Source organism: Rhagoletis pomonella, unplaced genomic scaffold (assembly GCF_013731165.1).
Source record: "Rhagoletis pomonella isolate Grant_MI unplaced genomic scaffold, Rhpom_1.0 Rhpom_scaffold_00537, whole genome shotgun sequence".
In the NCBI taxonomy this organism is placed as follows: domain Eukaryota; kingdom Metazoa; phylum Arthropoda; class Insecta; order Diptera; family Tephritidae; genus Rhagoletis; species Rhagoletis pomonella.
The window spans coordinates 13,505-41,080 of NW_023459091.1; the positions used below are offsets into that span (position 1 = coordinate 13,505).

The window sequence follows — 27,576 nt, forward strand, 5'->3', positions numbered from 1 at the left end:
TATGTGAAGTAGAATTTTGGTACAAAATAATATCATTATGAAATCTTTAGAAAAGGGGCGTGACCCTGCCCACTTATGATGAAATACTATATCTAAGTAGCCGCTTCACTAATCCTAGTAGTTAGTAGCTTTAAGCAGCCTTATTGCTGTTCTCACCTCGTCGTGAATGAAAGTGGGCGTCGCCCCTCTACATTGGTTCGGGTTCTTTTTTATCAATCGCGCCACCTGTGCCGCCATTCAAAAGCACTGAGAAGTGTTCACTTTATATCTGAAGTATACTCTTGCTATTTGTTACCAGATTTCCATCCTTATGTCTACAGGAAGGGCCCGGGGTGGAAAACACTTCATTGCTGCCTTATTTTCTAATAAAATTTTGGAGCTGCATTCCTGTCTGACAGCGTCTCAAGCTTTTCGCGTTCAAGTCTTTCTGCCTCTAGTTTCCTTCTGCTCGGACAATACATACAGAGTTTTCAAATATTTCGACACTTCCGCCACCTAGCGGATCTTTCATATTGCATTGTCATCAGGTTCTGAGCTAATTTTGAAGTTTCCAAGTCTCTAGGCCATCAAAAAGTTGGTAAAAAATTGATTTCAAGATTTGATTACACACAGGCAAAACACAATAAAAGCTTATAAAAAAACCCTGAGAGAAAAGTTTTACCTACATATGTATGATGAGAAAGTGAAGTAGTCTTTCTGCCTGTTTTGATTTTTTATTCGAATGTACATGAAAGATTTGAGATATATAAAGGGCTTTAGCAATTTCTTCGTTAAAAAGGCTCAACTTTTATAAAACTCTATTTGATAAGAGTAATGCATTTAAATAATAGATCTCTCGATGTCGTCAAAGAAATCCTTCAATTCTATTTTATATAGAAAAATTCTATTCTCAGATTGATGCACTGTTTCTTTCTCAAACTAACTTAGGAACTAAATACGTACATAGATTCCCTAAAATATACATAACTTAAAATTCCGTAAATTGGTGATTGGATTACCACTGCACTGATGATTTGATAGTTCAGATTACATCAGAAACCGTTGGTCAATGGAAGTTTTGGTTGTGACATTTTGGCGCACCCATTTATGGAAGATGTGCCGTAAGAGCTGTACAATAAATAAATAAAAAACCCAAAAACATTCGTAAGGGTTGTGCGCACAAAAAATCTGGGGTTTCTAAGTACCTTATTGAGCAAATAAACGACGACATTTGCTGCTATTAAATTAGATGTCATCATGTACAAAGCCAAGAGCAACGCTAATTCCATTACGAATAGATTCAAACTATTACCATATAAAAGAAGTCGGGCAAACGATTTTTCACTATCAATATAGAATGTGCCTTTACCTGAAATGACAAATGACAAAGTCGGGCATTAAAAAATAATCTTGTCATTACATTGAAAAAATTATGATTAAGTTCATTTCCACTTGGCATTTTTTTTAAATGGCATACATTTTTTGTCATTCCAATGCCTAGTGGAAATTCGGCATTAGATATTTAGATTACACTGGTTTATAGAAAAAAATGTTCTATGGATGCCTCTATCCAATTTTTATGTTGAATTGATCGGTGATTCCGAAAATCGAGTTAATTTTTTTTCCTATGGATACGTTCTCGGGATATTTGCAATTTTCCGTTATACAACTTAAAAAAAGAGTGGTCCCACTTAATCACGTATGTACATATATCTTATGAACCAATTGAACAATCGTAATACGTATGGAAGCCAACGAAATTCTTCACAAATCGTATATACATCACTTTTCGATAGCTTCTGTGGAATTAATTAACAAAAAAAAAAAAATGAAAAGCAAGACTGTTTAGTCGTTATTTTTTATTTTTTTAATTTTTTCATCAAAAAAATAAAAAATCTGGATTTCTCAGAAACTATCAGGCCTTTCGAAAAGTGACGTATACGCGGTTTATGGAGAATTTCATTGGCTTTAATTTTCCGTATTATGATTGCTCAATTGGTTCGTAAGAAAATTTTTTAAACTGAATAAAAAGTAAATTGCAAATATCTCAAAAACGTATCCATAGAAAAAATTAACTCGATTTTTGGAATCACCGCGCAATTGTACATAGGTATTGGACAGTGGTGTCTGGACAACAGTATTTCGTAACTTACTTTCGGTCAAATAATTATTGAATTCACAGTTTAGTAGTTTTTCCATGAAAGTTTTCTCTTTTATAATATAATCCATGTCTTTGATAGCCTGCAATGAATCAAAGTTTGCATTCGAATACATTATAGAATAAGTACTTATGGTTTATTTTCCGAACTCACTTACATGGTCTATAAAAGCGCATAGAAACCGATTCAGACTGCTGTAAGCCGCCGAACTACGCTCCACAGCAGCGTCGATTGTGTTTATTTCTTTTTGAAAATGTGCTTGCGAAATGCTGTAAGACCGTTGGAAAGGGGCCATTAACTTCTCGAAGTAAATTCTATGTGAAAATATAGATACAAATTAAAAATATCATAGAATAGACACAAACATGGCTGTAAAAAGTAAAGAAGTCCAAGTTCGAGAGAACCCTGCAAACCAAAGACCCCGAATCTTAACGAAATCCTTAGCAGTATCTCATTTCTGTTATGATTTTTTTTTACAAATCTTCAAAGAAAATTGTATAAAGCGGTTTACACGAACTAGTAAGGAAATTTCTGTACGAAAAATAAAAAAAATTCTGAAAATTTTCTGCAAGAAATTCTTCACATAGCAGCATATTATCGTTGCTTTACCGATTTGCATCCGAAATTTCGTAAAAGAATCGAAGTGTGCACAGTTTATTTTATTTTAGAAAATTCGAAAAAAAATCGGATGATTTCTCTACAATTCAGAATACTCTGAAAAAATGGTTTGCAAGGGAAACTACATTATTTACACGGCGCATGTATTCACACATTTCTGAGGATTGGTATTTCATAGGAAGTGATTGTACCCGTAGTGAAAATTTGGTCATTTACATATATGCAAAACTTTTCCAAAATTTTTATAATAATCCCAACAATTGAAGGAAAGCGGTTATTTTTTTCCAAGCTTTGACTAATTTAAATTTTGTGTAATTTTGCTTCACTAGTCACTGAAGTATTCTTCCAGTTTTTAGATTTTCTAACCTTGCATCAATTTTACAAAATTTTTTTGGTAATCGCTCCAACCGAGGATCGAACCTGGGACCTGCGGGCTTGTGGTACGAAGCTTTCACCGCTCGGCTACTGCGGACGAAGGAATCGGCTGCTTTGTTTTCGTATTTGTTTGCTCAGGGAGCGTAGAACACAAATAAAATACAAATTCCGTATTATTCCTCTCTGAATTAGTATTGGTGACCGCATTACCGATGAAAAGGTATATGCCAATGCTAGTTTTGCATAATCTCTGTGTTCTACTCTCTCTTGAGTTTTGGTCACTGTTATCATCGAAAATTCCCTTGATCCGAGTTAAGTTTTGGGAATTAACTCTAGGACTTAATCCGGGTCAACTGCAGTTAATTCCCGAGATAATTGCTAATTTTTCAGGTTCATATACATATGTTTCCCAATTTAAAAAAAAATTATATCTGCATTATAGCCCTTTACTAATGCTTCAGTACAACGTATATTTAGTAGTTTAAAAATGTGTAGTACTGACTTGAGGACCAGATTGAGCACTGATATAGTTGCAGCAATATTATATACAAAGCAAGGTATAAAAATAACGGTGATACTTTGTTTAAGCCACAAGAACAAATGCACCAATTGAATTGGAGAATGTAATTAATTTTTATACTAAGTACCTATAAATATTTTCATATGTTTTTGAGGAATTTTTTTTTGTGGCAACACCGTATTATTTGCAACTTATGTTTATAATTATTATAATTCAATCTGTAACAGAAACCACATAAATAAAAGCTTCAAAGCTTGTACAGATTAAAAAAAAAATTTATCAAACTTAAAAACATTTTCATAATAATTTCCAAATTTTTAATTAGAATATTTAAAAAACTTTCGGGTATGCAATTTTGTAGCCCATTCAATTTTAGTCTAATAAAATGCAAGTTTAAAGTCGCTAAAAATTGCCGTTGATTTTTTAGATTTTTTTTTTGTAGAGGGTGTTGCGCATATAATGTATGATCAAAATCTTTATATGGAAAAAAATGTTTTGAAAAATGAAATTGATGAAATTTTTTTAAGTCTAATTAATTTTTTATTTTTTTTTTTACCTGTGCAAGCTTTGAAACCCTTATTTATGTGGTTTCTTTTATAGATTAAATTATATTTGAAATAAAAATTATTAAAAATAAATAAATAAACATAAGTTGCAAACAATATCGTTTTTAATTTCGGTGCTAATTAGTTGAACGCAGATGTATGAGCGGGTTTGGATATGATGGACGCAAAAACTTGTCGTTTCTAAGGATTTCCTCCTGCTTATTATTAGTTTAAAATAAAGCGCAACAATCAACTCAAAAGTGACACCAATACATATACCATAATGACTACATACCCATACATAGACCATAATGGCTATATTTGCCTTTGCGATTGTAAATAAATAATTTCGATATGGTCTTAGTTTCAACTGGAAATGGAAATAAAACCATTATGGTTTTATTGGGCTTTTGAAAATTTATGTTGCCTTATGCTGGATTTCCACTAGGCATCAAATGGCGAAAATGACAAATGACAAAGTCGGGCATTAAAAACTAATCGTGTCATTACATTAAAAAAAATTAGGAAATTAGGCATTAGAAATAGTTAAACTATTTTTACAACAAAGAAACAAATTAAAATGACATTATTAAAAGGAAACAAATAAATGAGGTACAACAACACGTCGAATTTGTTATTAAAATAACCCAGATTTTAATAAGAAGTAAAATGACAGTATTCAAATTATTTTAAGGTTAGTAATATAGCTATGTATCAAAGATGAAAAATAAATTTATAAGAAGAAAGTATTTATAACAAACGAACTGATTTTTAACTGACTTAAAATAAAGGAGTAGGTTATCAATTCGTCGCGAACGCGAACCCCGCGACAATGGACACTTCCAAAATTTTATACTTACATATATATACAAATGGGTATTTCCTGGGTTACGGACGCGACATTCGTACGACTTTAGAGTTAAATAAGTCATACGAAAACTGAAGTCACTTGTAAAAAAATTTGCAGTTGTGTAGCTTTTATACCGTCCTTTGGTTGACAAAAAACTAGGTGCGCTTGGAACACTGAAGTCGAGAAAATCGATGAAAAGTAGGGCATAACGGACGCGACAAAAAAAGAAGTGATTTCAGAGTACATGTTAAAACTAAGCAAAACTCAGCGAATCGTGTAAGGTTTTCCTTTATTAAACATTCTTTAAATAAAGTCTAATTATGGACCGTTACAACCAATTCATTTTTAATCAGAAGCAATTCGTTGTTGATTTAATTTTGAATTAAAATCTGGTAACGGACGCGACATATCGGACGCGACAGATTTTCCCCCCATACAATATTTTTACTAGTAACACATACTAAATTTAATTTTTCATTTAATTTTTTCAGTTCTTCTCTCCACAGTTTCCCGTTTTCAAAACCTCTTTTCGCCATCTGAATGCGAAATATATAGCCGTTTAAATTCATTTACTTGCATTTTCGGTTTTCCTTTTTTGGGAAATGCCCATATCTATATTACCTATTTTTTCTTTTCACTCATATCCGCCCATTTGACTTGTTCATATACTAATTTTTCATTGAAACTTTGAATTTTGTAGCTTTATTTTTGCAACAGTTGAACTAAAGGCATTTTATATTTTTTTTGTTTTCAAAATGGTCGTGTCTATACAAAATTCCGTAGATAGCCATAAAGGCAAACTCAAAACGGTCATAAAGTCAATTGACATTGTGACCATCTCAAATGGACATAAGACCCCTTGAAGTGGTCATAATGTCAATTTCCAATATGGCCGCGGGCCTTATGTCACTCGACAATAATTTTGTCAACTGTAACTGGGTGACTATGCGCAGTTTTTTGCTTTATTACTCAATTGAAAAACTTAAAATTTAATCTTATTGCCCAACCCAAAATTAGATAAGTTATTTCACTTACAATTGGGAAATAACATTGCCTTAGAGTGGTTTTAGAAGTATCTTAAATTTGGTGATAAAAGGGGCCAATTAACTAAACTGTCGGGCACTAAAGCCAAAGTGTTTCATATATTTCTTATGTATGTAGGTACATATAATAATCAGCCCTGTCCGAACTTAGAATTCTTCACTGCTTTATTTTAATTTTCGTTCTGTAATGAGAATCAGTCTTTTCCCATCCTGTTTGAAAAAAAAATATTTTAACAAATTATTTTAATATCCGCTTACCGCAGATTTATAGGTGGCAAAATTATGTAGCTCTGCTGATCCGAATCGCCTAGTAGGCCTTTGCGACTGCAGCGATTCTGTGAGTCCCGTTGCATTTGCACCACCATCGAGTACATATCCGTATCTGCAAATCCGTTTGGGGATCGTCCATGTATGTAGAAGCCGAAGTTGTGTTCCAACAACATAAATACCGAAACATTAGACAAGGAGCAGAGATCGATGAACTTTTGCAGGGGATCGCCAAAAGTACCGTTAACAACAAAATGTCGAATTATTAGTTGAGTGATGTAAATCAATATGCTAGCAGTTGCTATTAGAAAGAGTTGAAGAGCGATATCCTTGCTTATCAAAGGATTAGTAAGCCAAATCTGAATCAAAAAGTGAATCAAATAATATTTAGTAAAAAAAACATCTTAGAATGTTTGGTTCTTCCTAACCTGCGCCAAGGGTAGCACCAAGAGGCCCTGCCACACAGGCGAGTGCTTTTGATTTAAGCTCAAACGGATCCATTCATTTGCAATGAAAATTATTCTCCAAGCCGAGACATTATCAGAGGCAAAAGTCCGTACACTGGAGCAGACCGAAGAAGTTTCCAGATTGTTCTTTAATGTGAAATGATTATTCTCACAAGTACGCGGTCGCTCCCAATCAATGAGAAACAGATCAAAATGACTGACGCGCCAGAGGTGCACGCAAATGAAAACCAACTGCAATGAAATAAAATTCAATTTAAAACGTTGCGCTTGCGAAGTTTTCACAGGCTTAGCTAGCATGCATGTTGTTTACCTTTAACAGAAAGGCTACATAAATTAGAATTTCCAATGAGCGTTGATCGTCTTTCATGACAGGCAATGTGATCTCAACGGTGCGTTGTGCCAGAAACTGTAATGGATAGACGAATATGTAGGAAAGGACGCTAAGCAAAATCGCATTCGCGGCATAAGAGATGAAGTGTAGCAGGAATTCCAGCAAACAAGAGGATGGCGCGCAAAACTCCGCAGTTACGGCGGTGCATCGTTTTCTAAAGTTATACATTTGCAGCAAGGCGAACGCTAATGCAGACAAAAGTAAGCTTGGTAACAATGACTCGAACATAAGTCTCCTATGCACGGCTTCTCCAACCCGCTTAAAAGTGATTTGCAATTTAAATGGATGTACTGAGTTGAGTGTCGCATTGGCGCTTAGGTCAATGTGCCGATAGCGCAGCTTTACAAGCGGCAAACCAATCTGATTGTGTTCATGAATTTCATAGTGCATTTCAAAATATTCTACATATCTTATGCTGCGGTAGAGTGAGAGTTTGAATCCGTCTTCATATTTAGCTTGCTGGACATGGCTGTGGATACGTCGAGGCTGTGCTTCGATTAGCTGAAAGCGTTTCACCAATTGCCATTTATCTGGTAGTGGCCGCTAAAATTATAAAAATTGTATGACACATGCGTAAGTATACATGTATGTACATACAAATGTATGTATGTATTTATAAATTGCGAATATTTTGTATCACTTTACTAACATTTGGGTTTCATTTAATATCCATTGACCCCTAGTTATAGGCATTTAATCAAGCAAGCTTTTGTAAAACAGTTTTCAGCCGGGCTTCCATTTTCATTTATTGTAATTTGATTACATTTTAACGTTTCCACAGCAACGATTTGCAGATTTTGCTAATTTAGGAGCACGTAAAATTCGAACCAATATTGAGCATTTTAAGGACAAAAATTAAAAAAAAAAAATATTTGCAATTTTTTTTGTTACTAAAATGCTCGATTACCGCTCGAATGCTTATGTTTTTGTTTTCTTTAATCAAAAATTCAGGTGTTTTGTTTTTGTTTGGTATATGGCAAGTATTGGTTGATAAGTATTTTTATTTTATTCAAATTAATGGTCATAAATGATATTCCATACAAAATCACTTCGTCATCATTTTGCAAACACGTGCTTGCGCTGGAAGTGAGAGAAGGAGAGAAAAAGTATGTGTGTAGGTATTTCGGATTTGGAGCAACAGATGGCGCAATATTAATAACTCCACGAATACGCGCATAGTTTGCTTTCCGGCGGAAATGTACCAACGGGAGTGTTTGTGTGTGTGTGTGTGTGTGTATGTGTGGCTGGGTACGCAACAGTCGCTAACGCCAATTGTGACACACCCCTGCAAAAAATTGTGCGACTAATCTCTAAAGAGAGTATTCCGAGATTACTCTCAATCGGGTTCAATTGGGCATTAATTGGTCCCAGCTAGTCTCATACGGGTACTAATGGAGGTCAATTAGTCTCGACTCATCTCTTATGGGTATAATTGGAGATCAATTAGTCCCCAACTCATCTCTAACGGGTACTATTAACGATTTAATGATATGTACGCACTTAGTCAATGAAATTTCATGTGGGGCGTTGGCACACAGAGAGAGTATTCGCCTAACAAAACTGAGCACCTCGGTTCGAATCTCAGCTGGCTCAAATTTTTATTTTTATTTTTTAAAAGTGACTAGTCGCTTTTTATACCCGTTTGGGTATAAAGGTGAACAATTAGTCTCTTCATAGGACATGCTCGAACAAAAGCGATCAGTTCATTCCATATAAAGAGATCAAAAGTGGTATTAGTCGCATGCTCCTTTGCGATTGCTCCCGGAGTCATCCCGGATTAGTCCCATTTTTTGCAGGGTTATAACCTAATCGCAGCATATGTGTGTAAATACATACATCCATGTGTACATTAGGGTGGGTCAATTAGTAGGTCAATTAAAAAAGTTGATTCATATCCTTACGATTCTGGTACTATGGACCATAACAAACATTTTCGCCCAAGGAACCATACCTCTAAAATCATTTTCGAGCCTGCCAAAATTTTTTGGTAGATATTTTCAAAAATACCAAATAAACGACCTCTTAGATGCATTTCAAAGACAAAAAAATGTTATTGAAAATGTGTATACGGGGGTTCTTTGGGTCAGAGAATCCATTTTTCGCATTAATTTTTAATTTTGATCGCCACCAGAGTGCGTTTTTGAACAATTTTTTGGATTTTTCACTTTCACATATTAAAAATAAAATGTTAATAAGCCACAATAACATTTACAATTTAATTTTTATTGTTTACTGTTAATTAGTTTTAAGTTTATGAAGGATTTTCTTTAGTAAAACTTTGTCGTAAGCGTCATTTGTCCGCAATTTGTCAACTTAATTTTTATTAAATTATCGAAAAAACTGTAGTCAATATTTCGGAAACTAAAAGAGATATCTAAAAACTGATAACACTCGAAAGGCCTAGTTCAAAATATATAACTATGACATAATGCACTAATCGCGCGCTGTGATGTTGATTCAAAATCAACATTTGAAAACCCATTTGAAAACACATTTACATGTATGGCTGGTTGCGGCCAAGAGGGTCCGGGTTCAATATAAAATTAAATTTTTTTTCTTCTTAATTACGAAAAAGTATCTGTGCACTTCACAACCACAATACCCAAATTTGAAACGAGTTGGGTTGGTGCTCTTTCACATGCATATTTTTTTTAAATTTAGCACATTTTTTTTATTCTAAAAATGTTTTCCCTCGGTGTAGTGTTAAATAAAGGCAGAAAATTTAAATGTATATCCTGATATGGATGTCAGACCAAAGAGGTTGTGGTTTGAAAACATTTTTGCAGAGGGTTGCCACCTTGTTACAAAGTTAAATTCAATATAAGCAATAGGTTAAATAAATCACTTCAATATGAATATAAATCAAAATTGCTTTGAAGAAACTTTATTTCTAAACAGCATGTAGGAGGGTTGCTACCTGACTTTATAATTAAATTCAAGTTTAATTACGAGTATTGGGTAATTTAAATATGTATCACAATACAAGTGTCAGACGAAAAATTTTTAACGAGGTTTCATGCATTTTCAAAACCCGCATAAATTCAGATACTCCATGTAAAATATTCTGAAAAACCGCATAAAATATCCAGTGAGGCAATATTAAGCAATAAAAAACAAATTTATTTCTTCACTTCAGCACTTATTACTCCATGTAAAACTGAGCATTAATCAAATAAATAGAATTTTATCTGTATTTTAACCAAAAATAAAAAAATACCACAATAAATACATGCATTATGTAAGAATACAATAACAAGTTATTTATCAGAAGCATTGTCATTTACAAACTGAAAACAACTAATAAAAACTTTCGAAAAAGCAAAATCGCTACAGTGCAAAAATGGTTTGAAAAACCGCATAAATTCAAATCCGCATAAAAAAACCCATAAAAAGAGACCTAAGTGTATTAAGAAATATTTAGTTTGAGCATTTATAACATTAAAGAGGGTTTCCACCCGTGTAAAAAGTTAAACTCAAATTATACAGGCCGACAAAATAAGACCTATCTCCTTACCCTGAAACCAGACTATACTTTCCCGAAAATCTGCGCACAGAATTGACCAGTTTTAGCTATATTACTTTGTTTATTCGATGTTCAATGTTTTTGTATAAAAGTCTAGCACAATATAAAACACACACTATATAAATCCATATTTCAAAGTTTGTACAAAAATTATAAAAATTCAACAAATTTTAACAAAATCCCCCAAAAATTTCAAACTTTTTTTTTTTAATCAGATTTATGGAAAAATTTTGGGTATGCAGTTTCATAGCCCATTAAATTTTAGGAGGTAAAAGTGCAAACCGCAAGAATCTGATTGAAAAGTTTGAAATTTTTTGGGGGATTTTGATAAAATTTGTTGAATTTTTATAGTTTTTGCACAAACTTTGAAATGTGGATTTTTATGGTGTGTGTTATATATTGCGCTAGACTTTTATATAAAAATATTAAACATCGAATAAACAAAGTAATATAGCCAAAACTGGTCAAATTAAAAAGTTTCTATTATTTCTTCCACCACTGAGTAATTAATTAGAAATTTTCAAACAGGTGGCAAACCTCTTCAAACGCCTCAAAAACATTCTAAAGATTTCTCTACACTCTTTAGTTTAGCACCTATATGTTGTTATTTTATACACCTTGTGTATAGTTGAACTGAATTATGAATCTTGAAAATATTTTCATACTGAAACGTCCTTAGATCTCAGGTGGCAACCCTTTTTAAAAACCCCAAAAATAGTCTGGCTGCTCAAAGTAAAGCTCTCTACTCACTTTTGCTTGAAACCCATGTTTTAATATTTCACGTACCTAAGTAACTTCCGCATAATTTAATTGCTTTCCATTTTTAAATTAGGTGACAGCCCTCATTAAAATATTTACAAACTAAAAGGTCCTTAAACCTCTCCCGCCCGACACCCATACTGTGATGAATATTTCACTTATCTAATTTCCATAATTGAAATTGAATTTGATTTTTTAAACAGGTGGCAACCACCTTGTATTTAATAAAAAAATATAACCTTTTCAAAACTAATACTAATACTAATTAATTTATTTTTTTAAATATTTGGAATTAAATTTTTTACCAGGTGGCAACTCTTTTCGAAAAAGTAAAACCTTATGACACTTCTATAGCCCGAGCTCTTTCATTTGACAAAAATCTGTATCGTATTATATATGTACATATATAGATAATTAAATAAGTACATACAAACTTATGTTCATGCTTATATACATACAATAAATGAAAAATTATGCGTTATTCAGTATTACTTGAATCATGAATGAAAATTTATTCGCTATTTGAAATTATTTGAATGAAGAATAAAAATTTATTCGTTATTTGAAATTATTTGAATGAAGAATAAAAATTTATTCGTTATTTGAAATTACTTGAATCTTTATATATAAATACGCCTCAAGAAAATTTTGCAATCCCTTTTTTGAAGACACCGTTCGCTCGATTTCAATGAAACATACACCGATTTAAAGAATATAACTTCCTCTAATCCAGAAATGTTAATCCCGATACATAGGGGGCGTGGCATCTGACATATAGACTAAAATGTGAAAACCACTATATCTCTAAAACTAATTATGCTGAGGAACTGAAACTTAGCACAGATGCATAGATTGTAAATACCCCACTTACGGCGAAAAGTGGTAGATTTTGGAAAAGGGGGCGTGGTACCTCCCATACAAGCTGAAATTCTCATATAGCTTTTCTCTGGAACCCCTTATGCTAACGTCCTGAAATTTTACACAGCCACATATGACATCAATGCCGTACTTACGGCGGAAAGTTGTGAATAATGGATAAGGGGGCGTGGCACCGCCATACAAACTGAAATTCTCATATAGCTTATCTCTGGAACCGCTTATGCCACCGTCCTGAAATTTACACAGAAACATATGCTATCAATGCCGTTCTTACGACAAAAAGTGGTCAATTTTGGAAGGAAAAGGAGGCGTGGCACCGCCCCATACGAACTGAAATCTCATATCGCTTATCTCTGAAGCTGCTAATGATAACGTCCTGAAATGCGGCACAGCCATATATGCTATCAATGCCGTACATACGGCGAAAAGTGGTAGATTTTGGAAAAGGGGGCGTGGCACCTTCCATACAAACTGAAATTCTCCTATCGCTTTTCCCTGGAACCGCTTATGCTAACGCCCTGAAATTTTACACAGATATTTACGCTATCAATAACGTGCTTAAGGCGAAAAGCGGTAGATATTGAAAAAGGAGACGAGGCACTTCCCATACAAGCTGAACTTCGCATTTCGCTTATCAGTGTAACCGCTTATGCTAACGTTCTGAAATTTGACACAGCTGCATATGTTATCATTACCGAAGTTATGGCGAAAAGTGGTGTGTATTCGAAAGGGGGATGAGGCACCTCGCATACAGAATGCAATTTCCCTATCGCTTATAACTGGAACCACTTATGATAGATAAGGTAATGGAATTTGATACACCTACATCTATATATATTTAAAATGGCAAGAATCATTCAATTGGGAACCATTTCCTATCAGATTTCTAAATTGCATTGAATGATTGGGCGCGTTTCTAAGATACAACTGTTAACCCCAACTGTAGCGGAAATGCTGTCAACTGTTGGGTCCAACAGTTACGTCTTAGAAACGGTATGATACATGAACTGCCAAACAGACAGCTGATATTAAATAAAAGAGCACAAAAATAAAAATTTTACGAAGCCAAAAATATGAACATATGAACACTAAAGCATCCCAACTTAAGCTACTATTCCATACGAACACAGGTACATATGTATGTACTTACATATGCTTATAAATCCACGAATTTTCCATTTATTTTAAATATACACGTGTATTTTATTTTATTTATAGCCAGTTTAATTTTTTTTTTTTTTTTTGAATTTATTATGAAAACTGACGGAAGGCAAAAATCATGTTTCAGTTAAATTGTTGAGTTCATGTAGCGAAATAATTTTACGATGGAAAAAATGGCGTCGAATCAACAACCGTTCGGCTGAGCGGAACTACTCAACTGTGCGCTTCTAAATCAAGCGCTCAACAGTTTAACAACAGCTACGTCTTAGAAACGCGCCCATTGTTAATTTGTGTAATGATTTTTGAAAGGATCAGTGTTTGTTTTCCGTTAGGTGGCGCAGGGATTGAGAGTAGAGATGAGCATGGGACTAAATATTAAGTTCCGATCCCGCCCATCCCGAAATACAATTTCTAACTTCCGAACCCGCTCATCCCGACGTTTTTCAGAATTGTACCCCGTGCCCGGGGCCACGAAATCTATCACTAAGAAAATTCACATATCTTTCAAATTAATTTTAAATAAAAAAAATTTTTTGAAAGATCAGTCATCCTCCAATTATTTTGTTTTGCTTTGCTGTTCGTTTTCGTCTCAATAAAACATAAAAAGTGCATATTTCATACAATTTTTTTAACGAAGATTTTTTGAATTTGCGGAAGTTGCGGTTTTATCGGGAGTATCGGGAAAAGATTTTAATCCCGTTCCGTCCGTTAAATTTTTGCAGACCTTCCCGATACCGCTCATCTTGAATCAGTACCGTGGGTCCCGATATTCCGTGCCCATCTCTAATTGAGAGCTATCCTTAAAATGTATGGTCAGATTTGCTTCATCTTTAGAACACATAATAGCAACATAAAATTTGGTGCAATTCGGTAGCCCAATCATGTGATGCAAAAATATTGGGCTTTAGGCCCAATCTTGACAAAAACCCGTGTAAAACTGCCGTTAGAGAAGGAAATATTATATTTTGTTTTGCACTCTGATGAAAAGAATGAGGAGTTTATGCAGATGTTGGCAATTTAGTTTTAACGTTATTTGTTTAACATAATAGTCAGTGAGGAACCGTTAGGCACCTCATCTATACATACAAATACATACATATGCATATTTTTGTAAATGAAAGTTGAGGTTCCTTTTTCGGTATAATTTCGAAAGCTACTAAGAAGTATGGTTTTAAGTTTTCCTATAAATTCGCTATAAATTTTGGTGGTGGACTTCAAAATCGTCACTAGCATAAAGGAGTCAATATTGGTGATAAGCAAAATTTAAAAGTGTATGAAAAAATGTAGAATTTCGACAACTGGGATGAAAAAAATGTATTCATCATTCGAAAATGCTTGAATGATGAATAAACATTTATTCGTTATTTGAAATTACTTGAATGAGGAATGAAAACTTATTCTTATTTTTTTTTTTTTTTAATTATTAATTTTCCTGATAACGCCCATCCCTGTTAGCTACGCCAATAGAGTACGCTCAGAGGTCGTAAGGAAAGTCTGTCTACATTTTTAAACTGCATGTCTCCAAACCATCCCAATCTTAAGGCGAAGATTGTTTCCTAAAATAAATAAAGGTTTGAAGTTAAAAGGGTCATTCCATATAAAAGAGGAAAACGATATACATTTTAATTATCTCCTGTGTTGTGTGACGTGATTTAAACCTCATTACGAAAACCAGGCGATTTTCGCTTCGAGATAACTTTTTTTTACTGCAATGCTAGCCTCAGGAATTGTAAAACTTGATTTGCGGGCGTCGGGGGTTGTGGTATCGCCGCCATCTTATAAACAAAAGTGGTCCAGGTCTTTCTCACACATATGGAGAGCCATTCGTATACGAGTATGTATGCACGTGATAATCCATTCCGAGAGGATTTTTCTCCATTCATTATAATTACTTTTTTACCGTTTCCATTTGTGGATTAAGAAACACAATTATGGCTTTATGCCGATTTCTTTTCTACGTAAAATTCAAACTACCCTTTGCCCCTAGGCACGAACTCTTAAGAGGAGGGCGATGGAAAGGCCTAAGAAAGCTTATAGGCGAATTAAGCAATATTTTTGTCTTATTAATATTTAGCTCCTTATTTAACGGTTCTTTATGACTCAATTTTGTAAAACAAGGTAATTAGAGGGTCAAACATTTCACAAAAGCGTTAGGCAGACAAATTTTCTAGGGATCATCGAAAACAAAAATCTTCTGGGGATTAAGGGAGAAGATTAGATCCATAATGTTTCATGAAAAGTTTTAGCATTTTTGACCAAAAAGAGGAAAAAAATAACTTACTTCGCAGAGATCAATAAGGTCCAAAGATTTACCATAAAGGGCTACGACCGGGAACTTAATTAGCTAGTCCAAGAGCAACGTTAAAAATATATCTGTTTCCTTGGCAAACTGGAACAACTTCTTTTTGCGGTTACCTTCAGATTCGGCAGAAAACTGACAGAAGAACATCCTAGGAAGGGGTGGACATTCACAAAGGATTTGCATAGTCGTTTTTCTTCTCATGCACACCTTATCATGAGTAAGGACCATAATTCAGTTAAAGACTGTTCCCCTGAGGAGAAAAAAACGCTGACCACCTTTGTTTTCAAGTACACTGTGCAAAAAACCGTCAGTTTAACAACCTTATTTTGAAAGTACTAATTTCAATTTTATAAAAAACTTTTTGTGAGCCGTACTTAGACAATACCTAGTCATATCGTTAGTTTCCATTTAGAAAATACCATTAGGCAAATACTTACCATATTATCAGCGTAAATGTCCTCAATCAAAATAGGTAGAGTTTGTAGTTTAGTCTTCACAGCCCCTTGCATTGTTGTACTGGAAACATTTAAAAATACGCTGAGAAAGTAATCGTTCCCGTAAATTCGAGCTAAGTCGATTAGGTTCTCCACTGTCAGTCTGCATTGAATTGGTGTGGTATAATGTGCGAATTGTACATCCTGTAGCGTATTCCAGTCGGTCGAATCGCTTACTGCATGCATTTGACATAAATTCACATGGCTCATTTTAAATTCACCCCAACGGCGCAAAGTGCCGTCCAAAGCATAAACGGTGCTAAACAATTGCAACCGTTTGAACTGAAAGGAATGTATTTCCTGTAAAAATACCACACTGGGGGAAAATAAGATACTCACTGCGCCTTTGCCAGCACCAGTGGGAAAAGGTTCCGTTAGCATTTTAGCCGTACTTTTGCCCTTTTTATAGAAGAGCGGCGGCTTTGTCGCTTGTAAGTGCTCATCCATGCTGGCATATTTGATAGCAACATCTGAAACCTGAGAAAGCAGAAATGCGCTGCAGGGTGAGTTCTTATCGACGGAGAAATGGGACAGTATGCAGAGATTTGCCAGCTGGTTGCAAGCAGTAGCGTTTCGCAATGTTAAGCAGAAAAAAGCCACGTACTTTAGGTCACCAAAGTGGACAGCGCTGGCGCTGATTGATTGCCAAAATGAGTTGTACTTCAAATATGGCTTGAGTAGTGCATTACCAATACAATAGTCCAAGTAGCGAAAGTTGTATTCCAAATCGCAAGTGTTACAAATACCATGCGGATGAAAACTGGCAGGAGTTATTCGTATTGGTCTTGTTGTCGCTACAGACCTTGTTATGTAGTCCTTGGTGGGTTGCGTAAAATTAATTAATTTAAATTCGCATTGTGTTTTGCTCGAATTTGCTAGTACGACTTGACAATCATTGTCAATTGACGGATCGCCTAAACATTTTTCAGCGCAGATAGGACTCCTATTGTGTGTATCGTAAAGCACAACAGTCACATAGTTGGATGCGCACTCGCAAGACAATTCTGTAAATAGAGAATATTTTAAGATGTGATGTACACAAAAAAGATTGGTGTTATTTAAGTTAGGACTAGTTCGCAGGAGAATAGCACCCGTTAACAACTAAGAGATTTAGGTCAAATTGTCACTAAGGAAAATATTAAATGTGACCTGGTCTACGAAAAGGGAGCTTACGTGCGAAAAAAGTTTTCTGTGAAAAAGCTGTTAAAAGTGAAAATCATCTCATCTTCCATCCGAATCAACCAAAAAGTGAAAATTGATTTTTTTTGACACCTAAGCCCCCTTTCCGTAGACCAGGTCACAAATTATAAATTTTTTTCAATAACTAAAATTCATAAGGGAGGTAGTCATTTCCGGATACCAAATAAAACAAATTTTGCCAAGAGTCAAGGAGTTTAACTTTATAAGTTATTATTAGTTTTTAGTACATTCCAATCAAAAGCGTAGCAATCACGAAAACCAAGAAATTAAAAATAACGGATTTCTACACGCCGGCGAATACAAGCAACCAAAGCACCTACCTACGAGATAATAGCTTCGTTCCCCACGCTTTCCGGGCTGCTCCGGTAATTAGAGAATAAAAATAAGTTACTCTCTCACAAGTGTCAAAAATGTGCCAACACGTGCCAAAAGTGCCCAGAGCGTGAGGAACGCAAAAAACCACATTTCGTGCCCGGAATCAACATTTCAGCTCTAAACAATGATTTACGTGTATTTATCTTATATGGATAATAAAATTACCAAATAACTACATTTTCTGAAAATTCTGTGATATTTTGCACTTTTGTTTTTATAAAATTTGCTTTCGGATTTAAACAACAACAGCAGTTATTTCAAATTGCCCTTTTGCACATTGTTTCGTGCACAAAGAAGAAGATATTTACGATCGAAAAGTGGAACGTATTCGCTCTCTATTACCCATTTTTCTAGCGTGAGGAACGCTTTCTGGGCTGCTTTGGGCACCCGTGGGTACCCGCGGGCTCGTGTGGAACAAACCTAATGAAACAAAAGCTGACGTATTTAGATGGGTTTGCATGACCTAATGACAGTTAAGACAGATAGTAACACGAATACATAAAAGCAGAAGGAAACGCGAACTATTCAGAACGAAAAATTACACTGAAGATGGCACAACGCCGATACCGGTTTGTCTCCAAGCAAAATTTGACAAGGAATGACGAAAAATCGTTCCACAATACAGCTGAATGATCATTTTCGAAACTAACAAGACAGGCTCCGTAACTTGGCTATACTGTCTATTGAAACTTCTATGGCTCTGTCTTTAAACTTGAATGATATTACTTCAAAGATATTGCCACGGGCCGCAGATTAAATTTTTTTAGAAAGTGGGCATTGCCACACCCACTTATGATTACTTGTGTGTATCTTGGTAACTTGGCACAGTTGTTGGCCTTGGTACAACATACCAAATGGAAATAATCACGCCCACATCCCATATAACGGTAATATAGAGAAATACGAAATCTTCGATAAATCAGTCAATACTGAAGCTAATTTATTCAATATTGATGTTTGCAATATTGTTCTTTAGCAAAAAAATACGTATGTGATAAAATTTTGGGCACCGCCCACTTATGACTACATATGTGTATCTCGGCAACCGTTTGATCAATTTGTACCAAATCCAGCCACGCCCCTTCGCACTGTTGGTCGAGAATGGGAAATACGGTTACGGTCTCTACGATGTCAACACTCGCGCAACGTCATCAAGATGATGATCTTTGCAAGTTTGGGGGGCGTGGAAATGTGCTAATTTCGACTATATTTCAGATTTATTAGTTTTTGTTTAAAAGCAAGATACATACAAATCGATTTTAATAAAATCGGGTAGTGTTTCCCATTCCCGCAAACTAGTGCAAGGGGAGGGGGCGTGGGAGGGCGCGAATACACAAAGTTTTTTTATTTCTGTGTTTTTATGCAAAAATAGATCTTGCAGCAATTTTTTGCTAGTTTAGAGAATCGTTACTAGTCCTAGCCACATTAGAATCCGGAATTCGGATAGCTGGTGGGCCTGGAAGTTCACCGATCTTTACCATCTCCCAGGTTAATGTCTTTTTAGGTTAATCCAAGTTACAAATACCGAATTTCATTGAAATCGGATAACATTAACCATATCCGCCCCCTTTAATTAATTTCTCCTTGTTTACTTTTACTTACCACTTGTGTGGCGTAGAACAAATCTCAAATTTGTTTGTTGAGTTCTAAACACTTATAGCGTTTTCCTTTCTCGAAATAATGGCCCGTAGTCATAGTCAAAATAAAGTCGACTTTAAAGTTAGTTGCAGCTTTTTGACATAATTTTCAATGGGATATCTGTCAAAAAAGCTGCAACTAACTTTAAAGTCGACTTTATTTTGACTATGACTACGGGCCAATGTCGCATTTATTCTGCCCTGCGCCAGGGCTGTCAAATTTTCGTGTTCTTTTCTCAGCATCTTCACATGCAAATTGTGTGCTCTTTCTTTGAAATGTTGCACTTTGAAAATAGTTGTATTTTTTACCCACTTTCCAGTAAGATCCAGTAAAAATTGTTACGAATTTTCATGCTTTAGCGTTTTCGAAAGCGAAAACTTGCAAAGTAGGGGACATTGAGAGAGCGAAAATGACAGCTGAAGTTGCAAGTTTTTACTGGATTTTTTACTGGATAAATTTTAACTTATAACCAGGGACCGTAAAGGTTATAACTTTTATTATAAAAATCCCTTTTTAATCGTTATTAAATGATTTATTTGTACGCGGTAATCTCGAAAACTACTGAGCGGATTTTGACGGGATTTTCTCTAATATACTCTGTATCGACAAGAGAGGGATATTTTTTTACTTAAAAATTTAATAGGGTTGCCACCTGTCTAAAAAAAACTGTAAGATCCGCACCGTTCGTTGGATTACAAAAGATGAGGTGTCCAATGAAAGGAATTGACCCCCAGAAAAGCAATAATATTTTTTTAATAGGGTTGCCACCTGTTAATAAAATTACATTATTCAATCATAATAAGCGTACACTCAGAAAAAAGCATTTCCTTGAATCAAGAAAACAGTATCCTTATTTTCGAGTTACTGTTTTTTCCCTAATATTACGAAAAAATACCATTAATAAAAGAAATAAAAAACAAAAATAAAAAATATTTTAAAAAAATTCCTGCTCTGGGACTCGAACCCTGCTCATTGGAGCCATTTCAAGGTAATATTTCCTTAGAATAATATACTTTTTAGGGTTGCCCCCTATTTAAAATTACTATCTGCTATACATAGTATAAAGGAAAGACGAGATATTTTAACCACCCTACTGAACGAATTTAGACAATATTTTTTATGTACATATACAATAAGCGAAGTACATGATGAAATATGATTTCTTTCTCCAAATACGTAAATGTACATATGTACATACATATGCATACATTCAGCGCGTGACGAAGCCTCGCGCATCCGTGGCCGGCTAGTAATAATACTATTTTTTAAATGTTGCACAGAGAATCCAGCTTGGATTTATATGGTTTTGGTTTAAGATTATACTATGCTTTTATAAACAAATAATGAAAATTAAAATATATTAAGACAAATGGTCAAATCTTGTCAATATGTAAATGCCGTAAAGTTATGACAAGTTCTATAAATTCATAGTATTTGCATACCCATTGTTGTAATTTTTAATTTAAGAGGTTTACATGCTTTCTTATTCTATAAATAATCTTGTGCAAGCCTAAAAAAGGGATTATGATTGAAATTAAAAAAACATTTTTTTTAAATTTGTTTTCAAATTTCTCGACTGAGGTAATACATTTTATCTGAAATTTCTTTCCAGCTCTGGGGGAGGCGATCGCCCCCTGCGCCCCTACCCTGCATCCGCCACTGCACGATGTTGCAGGAAAACCGCACTCACATGTGTTCACAGGGCGACTTAATTCTTTTTTTCTACAGAAATTTATAATATTGTTTTAAAACTGGTACTCGTTCCAAAAGGGGTATTTTTACCATAATGATAAAAATTGTTGAATATAATTGATATAAGGCCATAAAATAACAAAAACAAATAACATAAGGACGAGCACACCTAAAAAAAGTTAAACATTCTAATAATAGAAATATTAACAAAAACCAACAACCACATGATCAAGTGAATTGCAACGGAATAGCTGCGCTTTATTGTAGTTGGCTTAGCAAGTGAAATAGTGGAAATAGGGAACAACAAATTACTGAAAGAAGCCTGATGAGTAAATGTGGTGATTTCCGAAATAGCTATCACTTCTACCATTTTTTCAAATTATTGTTGCTTTTCCACAATAAGTTTTCATTATAAAACGCACTCAAGCTCAATAAAAATTGTTGAATTTAATGATAAAAAGAAAATTTTTCATTTAATACGTAGGTAGCCTTTTGCCTAGATTAGCATATAGGATCAATTTTTTCCGTTAAGTGGGCCAGGAACCGGTCTAGTTATTCGAAAAAATCTTGTTTATGGTGTCACTTGCTTCAAATTTATCACGTAGGTAGCTTATTGCCTGGGTTAACACATAGGATATGTTTTCTGATAGGTGGACCAGGGATCGATCTATTCCAAAAAATCTTATTTATGGTCCGATTTTGCTTTACAGTTCGAAAGGTGTTTGAAGGCGCCGCAAACATGCGGGTATTGGCTATTTAACAATACTTATTACACAGGCCAACAAAAATAGGAAAAAGTATGATGCAGCAAATGTTAAGGCTATTTTTGACAGATTGTTTTGTACTGATTACGAATCCGTAAGCATACAGTTTTCATCACCTCCAGAGAAAAACGAGGTCAAAGTGTCAAACAATGGCGTTTTTTTGCAATATTTGAGAAGCTCTATCAAAGAAACAAAGGGTGGTAGAACCTTCCACTTAGGCTTAGATTAAAGTTAAAAATCTCGAATAAAATCCCTGAAAATTCCTGCACCTTTGCTTGATGGTCACTTATAGTCATTTGATAAACAGGAAAAACTGATTTTGGGAAGTTTGAGTACCTACCGCAATTAAGCAAAAGACTCAAATTAAGGCATGGAATTCTGACTTCAATCCCTGAAAATACTATTCCTGCACCTTGACTCTAAGGTCACCTATAGTCATTTATTGAACAGTTAACACTGATTTTTACACAATATTTTTGTTTTCAATTGCAATCACCCATACATTTCCCCCACAGCCTACTGTCTCACTTTTTTTCTCACGTAATAATGGAACGGGCATATCCCTGCAGTACGGGGGAGCGACTGCAGGACTGCTGAATCGGTAGCTACCTGATAAACTCCGTCAATTACCGACCGACTACTTGCAGTGTATTTCATCGATTACTTTTACAAGGCAATGTCCTAGGCGGTAGTCACCATCGGCTCTCTCTGCACTACCGGGAGTTATTAAAGTAGTCACTTGCGTGATTTATGGGCGCCCTCTGTCGTAGTTTTTCGCTATCCTGCTTACGACTGGTTCGACTCTGCACTACCATGTGAACTACTATAGGTTAATAGAGTAGCTACTTACCTAGGAGTCGGTGCAGTTGCGGATCAAAAGTAGCGATTGACTCCAGCAATACTGGAAGGATATTTCTGTTGAAAACAAGGGTGCCGTCGTACTGCCTAAGAAAATTTGGCTCAATAAATTTTTGTTATCCATTTCTTGGACTAAAGAAGAGAGCATATTTGCAAGCATATTTACCAATGTTTTAGTGCTTATCTAAGCGCTTAAAATGGATTTTTTCTTGCCTATTTTCTTCGGCCCTGATCATTACGATGCCAAATACTAAAGTCTGAGTCAGATTGGGGTCGCATTGCAGAATGTTTAATTTTTGACGAGGTCTAATGTACATACATACATCCATACATACAGACATACGTTATTTCTAAATATGAACATACTGCGATCCTACCATAATATCTGATCAATCTGTTTAATCAATACTTACTATCCGTCGTGGATTGTAGGATATCATCCTCCTTACCACAGGTAACACATGAAAACGTATCCAAATCGTAGAATTCGTTATTTTTGCAATGTCTCATGTCTGTAAATATGAGCAAAGTACTATTTGAATTGGACAACGCCACTTCCTGGGCGTTTCCCCAGCGAAAGAGCAAAACGGTTGCCATTTGGAAGAACAAATTTACACAAAGGAAGCCCATGTGGAATAGCACTTATTTATTTAAATTATTTTAACTTTGGCAAATTCTCGCACGGACCGTTTTGTTGATGCATAAACTCGTGTTTGTTTATATATTTTTAACTTATAGGCTGCATCAGTTTTCACTTCACTCACACGATGACACTAGTCAACTAATTTAAATGCCGCAAAGCGTTGTCCTCAGTGAGCGTATAGGTACTTACTTGGACGTGCAAGGCGTGTGCGTGATTAGTACCATTTCGATAGCGTTTAAGAGTCGCTCGTACGGAAATTTTCTGAAGGAGACATTAAACTAAAGTTTTGTTTGCATAAATCTATAGTATGGGGTTGCTATAGCTACTCAGCCAACCACCCCAGGCAAGGTGTTGCATGCAAATCAGCAGAAGGATTTTTAGATTGCTCGCAACTCAACTACCCCAGAGCACAAACCTTTATACTCGAACAAGTATGAAAACGCTTGAGTTAAAGAACCTGTATTTTGCTTGGTAATTAGTATTATTTGTAGTACAATGACCGTTACGAGGGTGGCCTAGTAGGCTGAATCGAATTTGAATAAGAGAACATAAAGCTACAAAAATTAAAAATGCATGAAAATGCAGCTGTAGTTCAATACCATATTTTTGGGCGGCCTGCTCTTATCTGTAGTTCCCTCGATGGCCGCAAAGTATTTTTTTAACCTTTTGGGGAAGACTTTCCTATTCCTACATGTCTTAATCCATAACTTGTTATGGCAAATCCAGACAGCGCTTCCCAAGAAATTGTCTCTAAACCACCCTGCAGTACGGGGGAGCGACTACAGGACTGATGAATCGGTAGCTACCTGGTAAATTCCATCAATTACCGACCGACCGGGTTAATAGAGTAGCTTCTTACTTAGGAGACGGTGCAGTAGCGGTTCAAAAGTAGCGATTGACTCTAGCGCTGCAGTTATGAAATTTTTTGAAAATGGGCGTGGCACCGGCCACTTACGATGAAATGCTGTATCTCTGTACTGCCTTCACCAATCCCCACCAAATTTCGTACGAACATTGCTTGGAGCCTCACTAAGAAATTCTTTGAAAATTTTTGAAATCAGACAATAACCATGCCACCTCTCATATAACGGTAATTTACAGAAATACGAAAACTGCTATAAATTAGTAACTATTTAAGCTAATTTACTCAAAATCAATATATGTATACAACCTCTCAGCAGAAAATGCTAGTTAGGGAAATTTTTGGAAAAATGGCACGGCACCGCCCACTTACACCTACATATGCGTATCTCTGTAACCGGTTTATCAATTTGTACCATACTCGGTACATTTATCAACCTTGGCTCAAAAAAGCGATATGTTGAAAATTTAAGAAATCGTCATAAAATTACCGCCACCTACCATATAACGCTAAACTTCAGAAATACGAAAATTCTGATATTTCAATAACTAAAAAAAATGCTCTTGCTTATCATTCAGTTTACTGAAAAGTGAAAAAACGATATTTAATACGTGTGCCGAGTATAAAGCTCGGTTTCGCCCGAACTTATATTTCTTTACTTGTTATACCTTTCATGAGCATGAAATGGTATTATAACTTTGGTCCGATGTTTGCAAGTACCAGAATATGAAAAGATAGACCCATTAAAATGTATACTTAAATGATCAGAACGTCGAGCTGAGTCGATTTAGCCATGTCCGTCTGTCCGTCTGTCTGTCTGTCAGTCTGTCCGTCTGTTTGTATGCAATCTAGTCTCTCAGTTTAATTCGTAAGCTATTGTATAAATAATACTACAAAGTCTACTGAGAAAATCGTCAAAATTTATGCTATATAAGCTTTATCTCTTATACCACTGATTGTTCCTATACCAGTTTTTGCGATATATCTCCTTTACGTAGGAAGCTAAACAGCAGTGAAAATCACTGAGATTGGTGCTATATAAGGTATATATTCCATACCTCTGATTGTTTAGATAAGATTTTTTATATATGTTACTCCTCTATCTATGTGTGCTGTGAATATATAAATTTTTTCAAATACAGTAATCTGTTAAAGTAAAGTTTTCAGATGTCCATGAAAGGTATGAAGCCTTCGGCATAGCCGAAGACAGCGCTGCTTTTACTGTTATACGTGTGTAATTCGGAAAACGCTGTCAATGCACAACCAAAGAAAATATTAAATTTTCGCAACATTTATAAAATATAAGCAACATATTTGCACTGATATGGTATGCTATTTATAAAACGTACAAAATTTTCGAAAAGATAAGATAGCAGGTATAGAGGTGGAGAAACAAAAATAATATTTTGAATTTCTGTTCTTTTTTTTTTTGTTTTAATTTTTGTATAGCCATTTTAAAACACTACCCCTATGCTGTAATCCAAATGTTCGTAGTTACGAATTCGTAGTTCCGTTACGAAAATTCGAAAGCTCGTGGAAGAACAGCTAACAGTTGCATTAATATACAAAGGAGATTGCTAGGAGATTGTTCTGATTCATTTAGCTTAAATGATAAAATGTCAGCTCCCTCCTTTTAAGTGCCTCCATTTCACTAGATATTGTGCCACTTTAATTCTTGGAACGCTTTCCCAGAATTCCAACACATCCTCTTTAGCTCCTTTTATACAGCCTCGACCAATGTACGGCTTTTTGCTCATGGATTCCACCAGTTTTTCGTGTTGCGAGCGATTTGTTGTGATCTTCGAACTGATAATTTTGTAAACATTTAATAATAAATTTTTTTTCTATTCACACTTCAGCTTATATACATATTTTTGCATTCACACACTTTGGCTGAATTTCTTTATTCATTCTGAACGTTTGGAATAAACTTTTTTGTTTACTTATTCTTTAGAACGTTCCTGATGATATGTTAACGTATATTTCAAACGTATTCTGTTTATTCCGGCTGTGAAATGGGATTATCCGGAATGTATAAAGAAACGCAGCCTTTATTTTATTGATATTTTAAAACAATTTGTTTCGCTCCATGATACAAAAAGAAGGTAGTTTCATTTCAAAATTTTTGACAGAAAATAAGTTTTTAAAGTTTCATATATTATATATAATTATGAGGTAGGTACTTTGCCACATTGTTAGCAATCAAATAATACATTAGAGGATTTAATGTGTGTGATTTTTTGGTGTGGTATAAACTTTAAGTAAAGTCCCTTCGCCTCCCTGCCCCTTCCCCAAGCACTCGGGGCCAATTTCAAAATGGGGTAAAATTAAAATTTTCGTAAAGAAGAATCAAGCTCATCATCAATGTTTTTGCGCAAAATCCACCTCCAAATTTACAAAAAAAGATGCATATTTCAAACCGAAATCTTTGTTTTAAATCAAAGCTTAATCCTTTGACTACACATTTTTCAGTTTTAGTACAGAAAGTTGCAATTTAAATTCAGAAAGTTACAATTCATGTTCAGAATTTCCATTTCAAATTCAGAATTTCCAATTCAAACTCAGAAAATTACAATTCAAAATCAGAATTTCCAGTTCCAATTCCGAAAGTTACAATTCCTATTCAGAATTTCAATTTTAAATTCAGAAAGTTACAATTCATATTCAGAATTTCCATTTCAAATTCAGAAAATTACAATTAAAGTTCAGAAATTTCCAATTTTCGGGGAAAATGCTACTTCCTGGGAGTTAATTATTGGAGGATTTCTTTCTTGGTAGAAACAAATTCCCGGAGAAAAAACTCCTTGGGAACTGAACTGAATATTTCTATTACTGTTTTGTATTTTGCTTTTTTCCCCCAAACGACGTCGGGTGCTCTGCTATGTAGTACTGAATAAAATTAAATTGAAAAGTTTGTGACACAGTCGCTTCTACTATGCAACCTAAATTCTTTATATCCCACAATGAATATAAATTTTCTGAACTTAAATTGGAAATTTCTGAATTTGAATTGTAACTTTCTGAATTCGAAATGGAAATTCTGAATATGAATTGTAACTTTCCGAATTTAAACTGCAACTTTCTGAATTTAAAATGGAAATTCTGAATTGGAATTGTAACTTACTGAATTTGAACTGGAAATTCTGAATTTGAATTGTAATATTCTGAATTTCAAATGGAAATTCTGAATTTTAAATGGAATTTCTGAACTT

The 27,576-nt window shown here is 34.8% G+C and overlaps 1 protein-coding gene across 1 annotated transcript; it reads right to left on the reverse strand.

Moving 5' to 3' along the window:
- Window positions 1-799: 799 nt before the first annotated feature.
- Window positions 800-23,563, reverse strand: LOC118751099 (meckelin-like). The gene is made up of 10 exons (XM_036485867.1): window positions 23,273-23,563; window positions 16,672-17,336; window positions 16,276-16,614; window positions 7,134-7,757; window positions 6,785-7,054; window positions 6,348-6,715; window positions 2,296-2,452; window positions 2,133-2,220; window positions 1,185-1,348; window positions 800-1,107 (listed from the first exon to the last, which is right to left on the reverse strand). The coding sequence occupies exons 1-10, from the start codon at window positions 23,487-23,489 to the stop codon at window positions 1,027-1,029; spliced, it is 2,973 nt and encodes a 990-aa protein (XP_036341760.1). The 5' UTR covers window positions 23,490-23,563; the 3' UTR covers window positions 800-1,026.
- Window positions 23,564-27,576: the final 4,013 nt, after the last annotated feature.

Coding starts and splice junctions, on each gene's coding strand:
- LOC118751099 (XM_036485867.1), bottom strand. CDS start 23,489: ATGGGCTTCCTTTGTGTAAATTTGTTCTTCCAAATGGCAACCGTTTTG. Junction 6,716..6,784: donor TGGTGCTACCCTTGGCGCAG/GTTAGGAAGAAC, acceptor TTTTTGATTCAG/ATTTGGCTTACTAATCCTTT. Junction 1,349..2,132: donor CAATAATTATTTGACCGAAA/GTAAGTTACGAA, acceptor TTGTCATTTCAG/GTAAAGGCACATTCTATATT.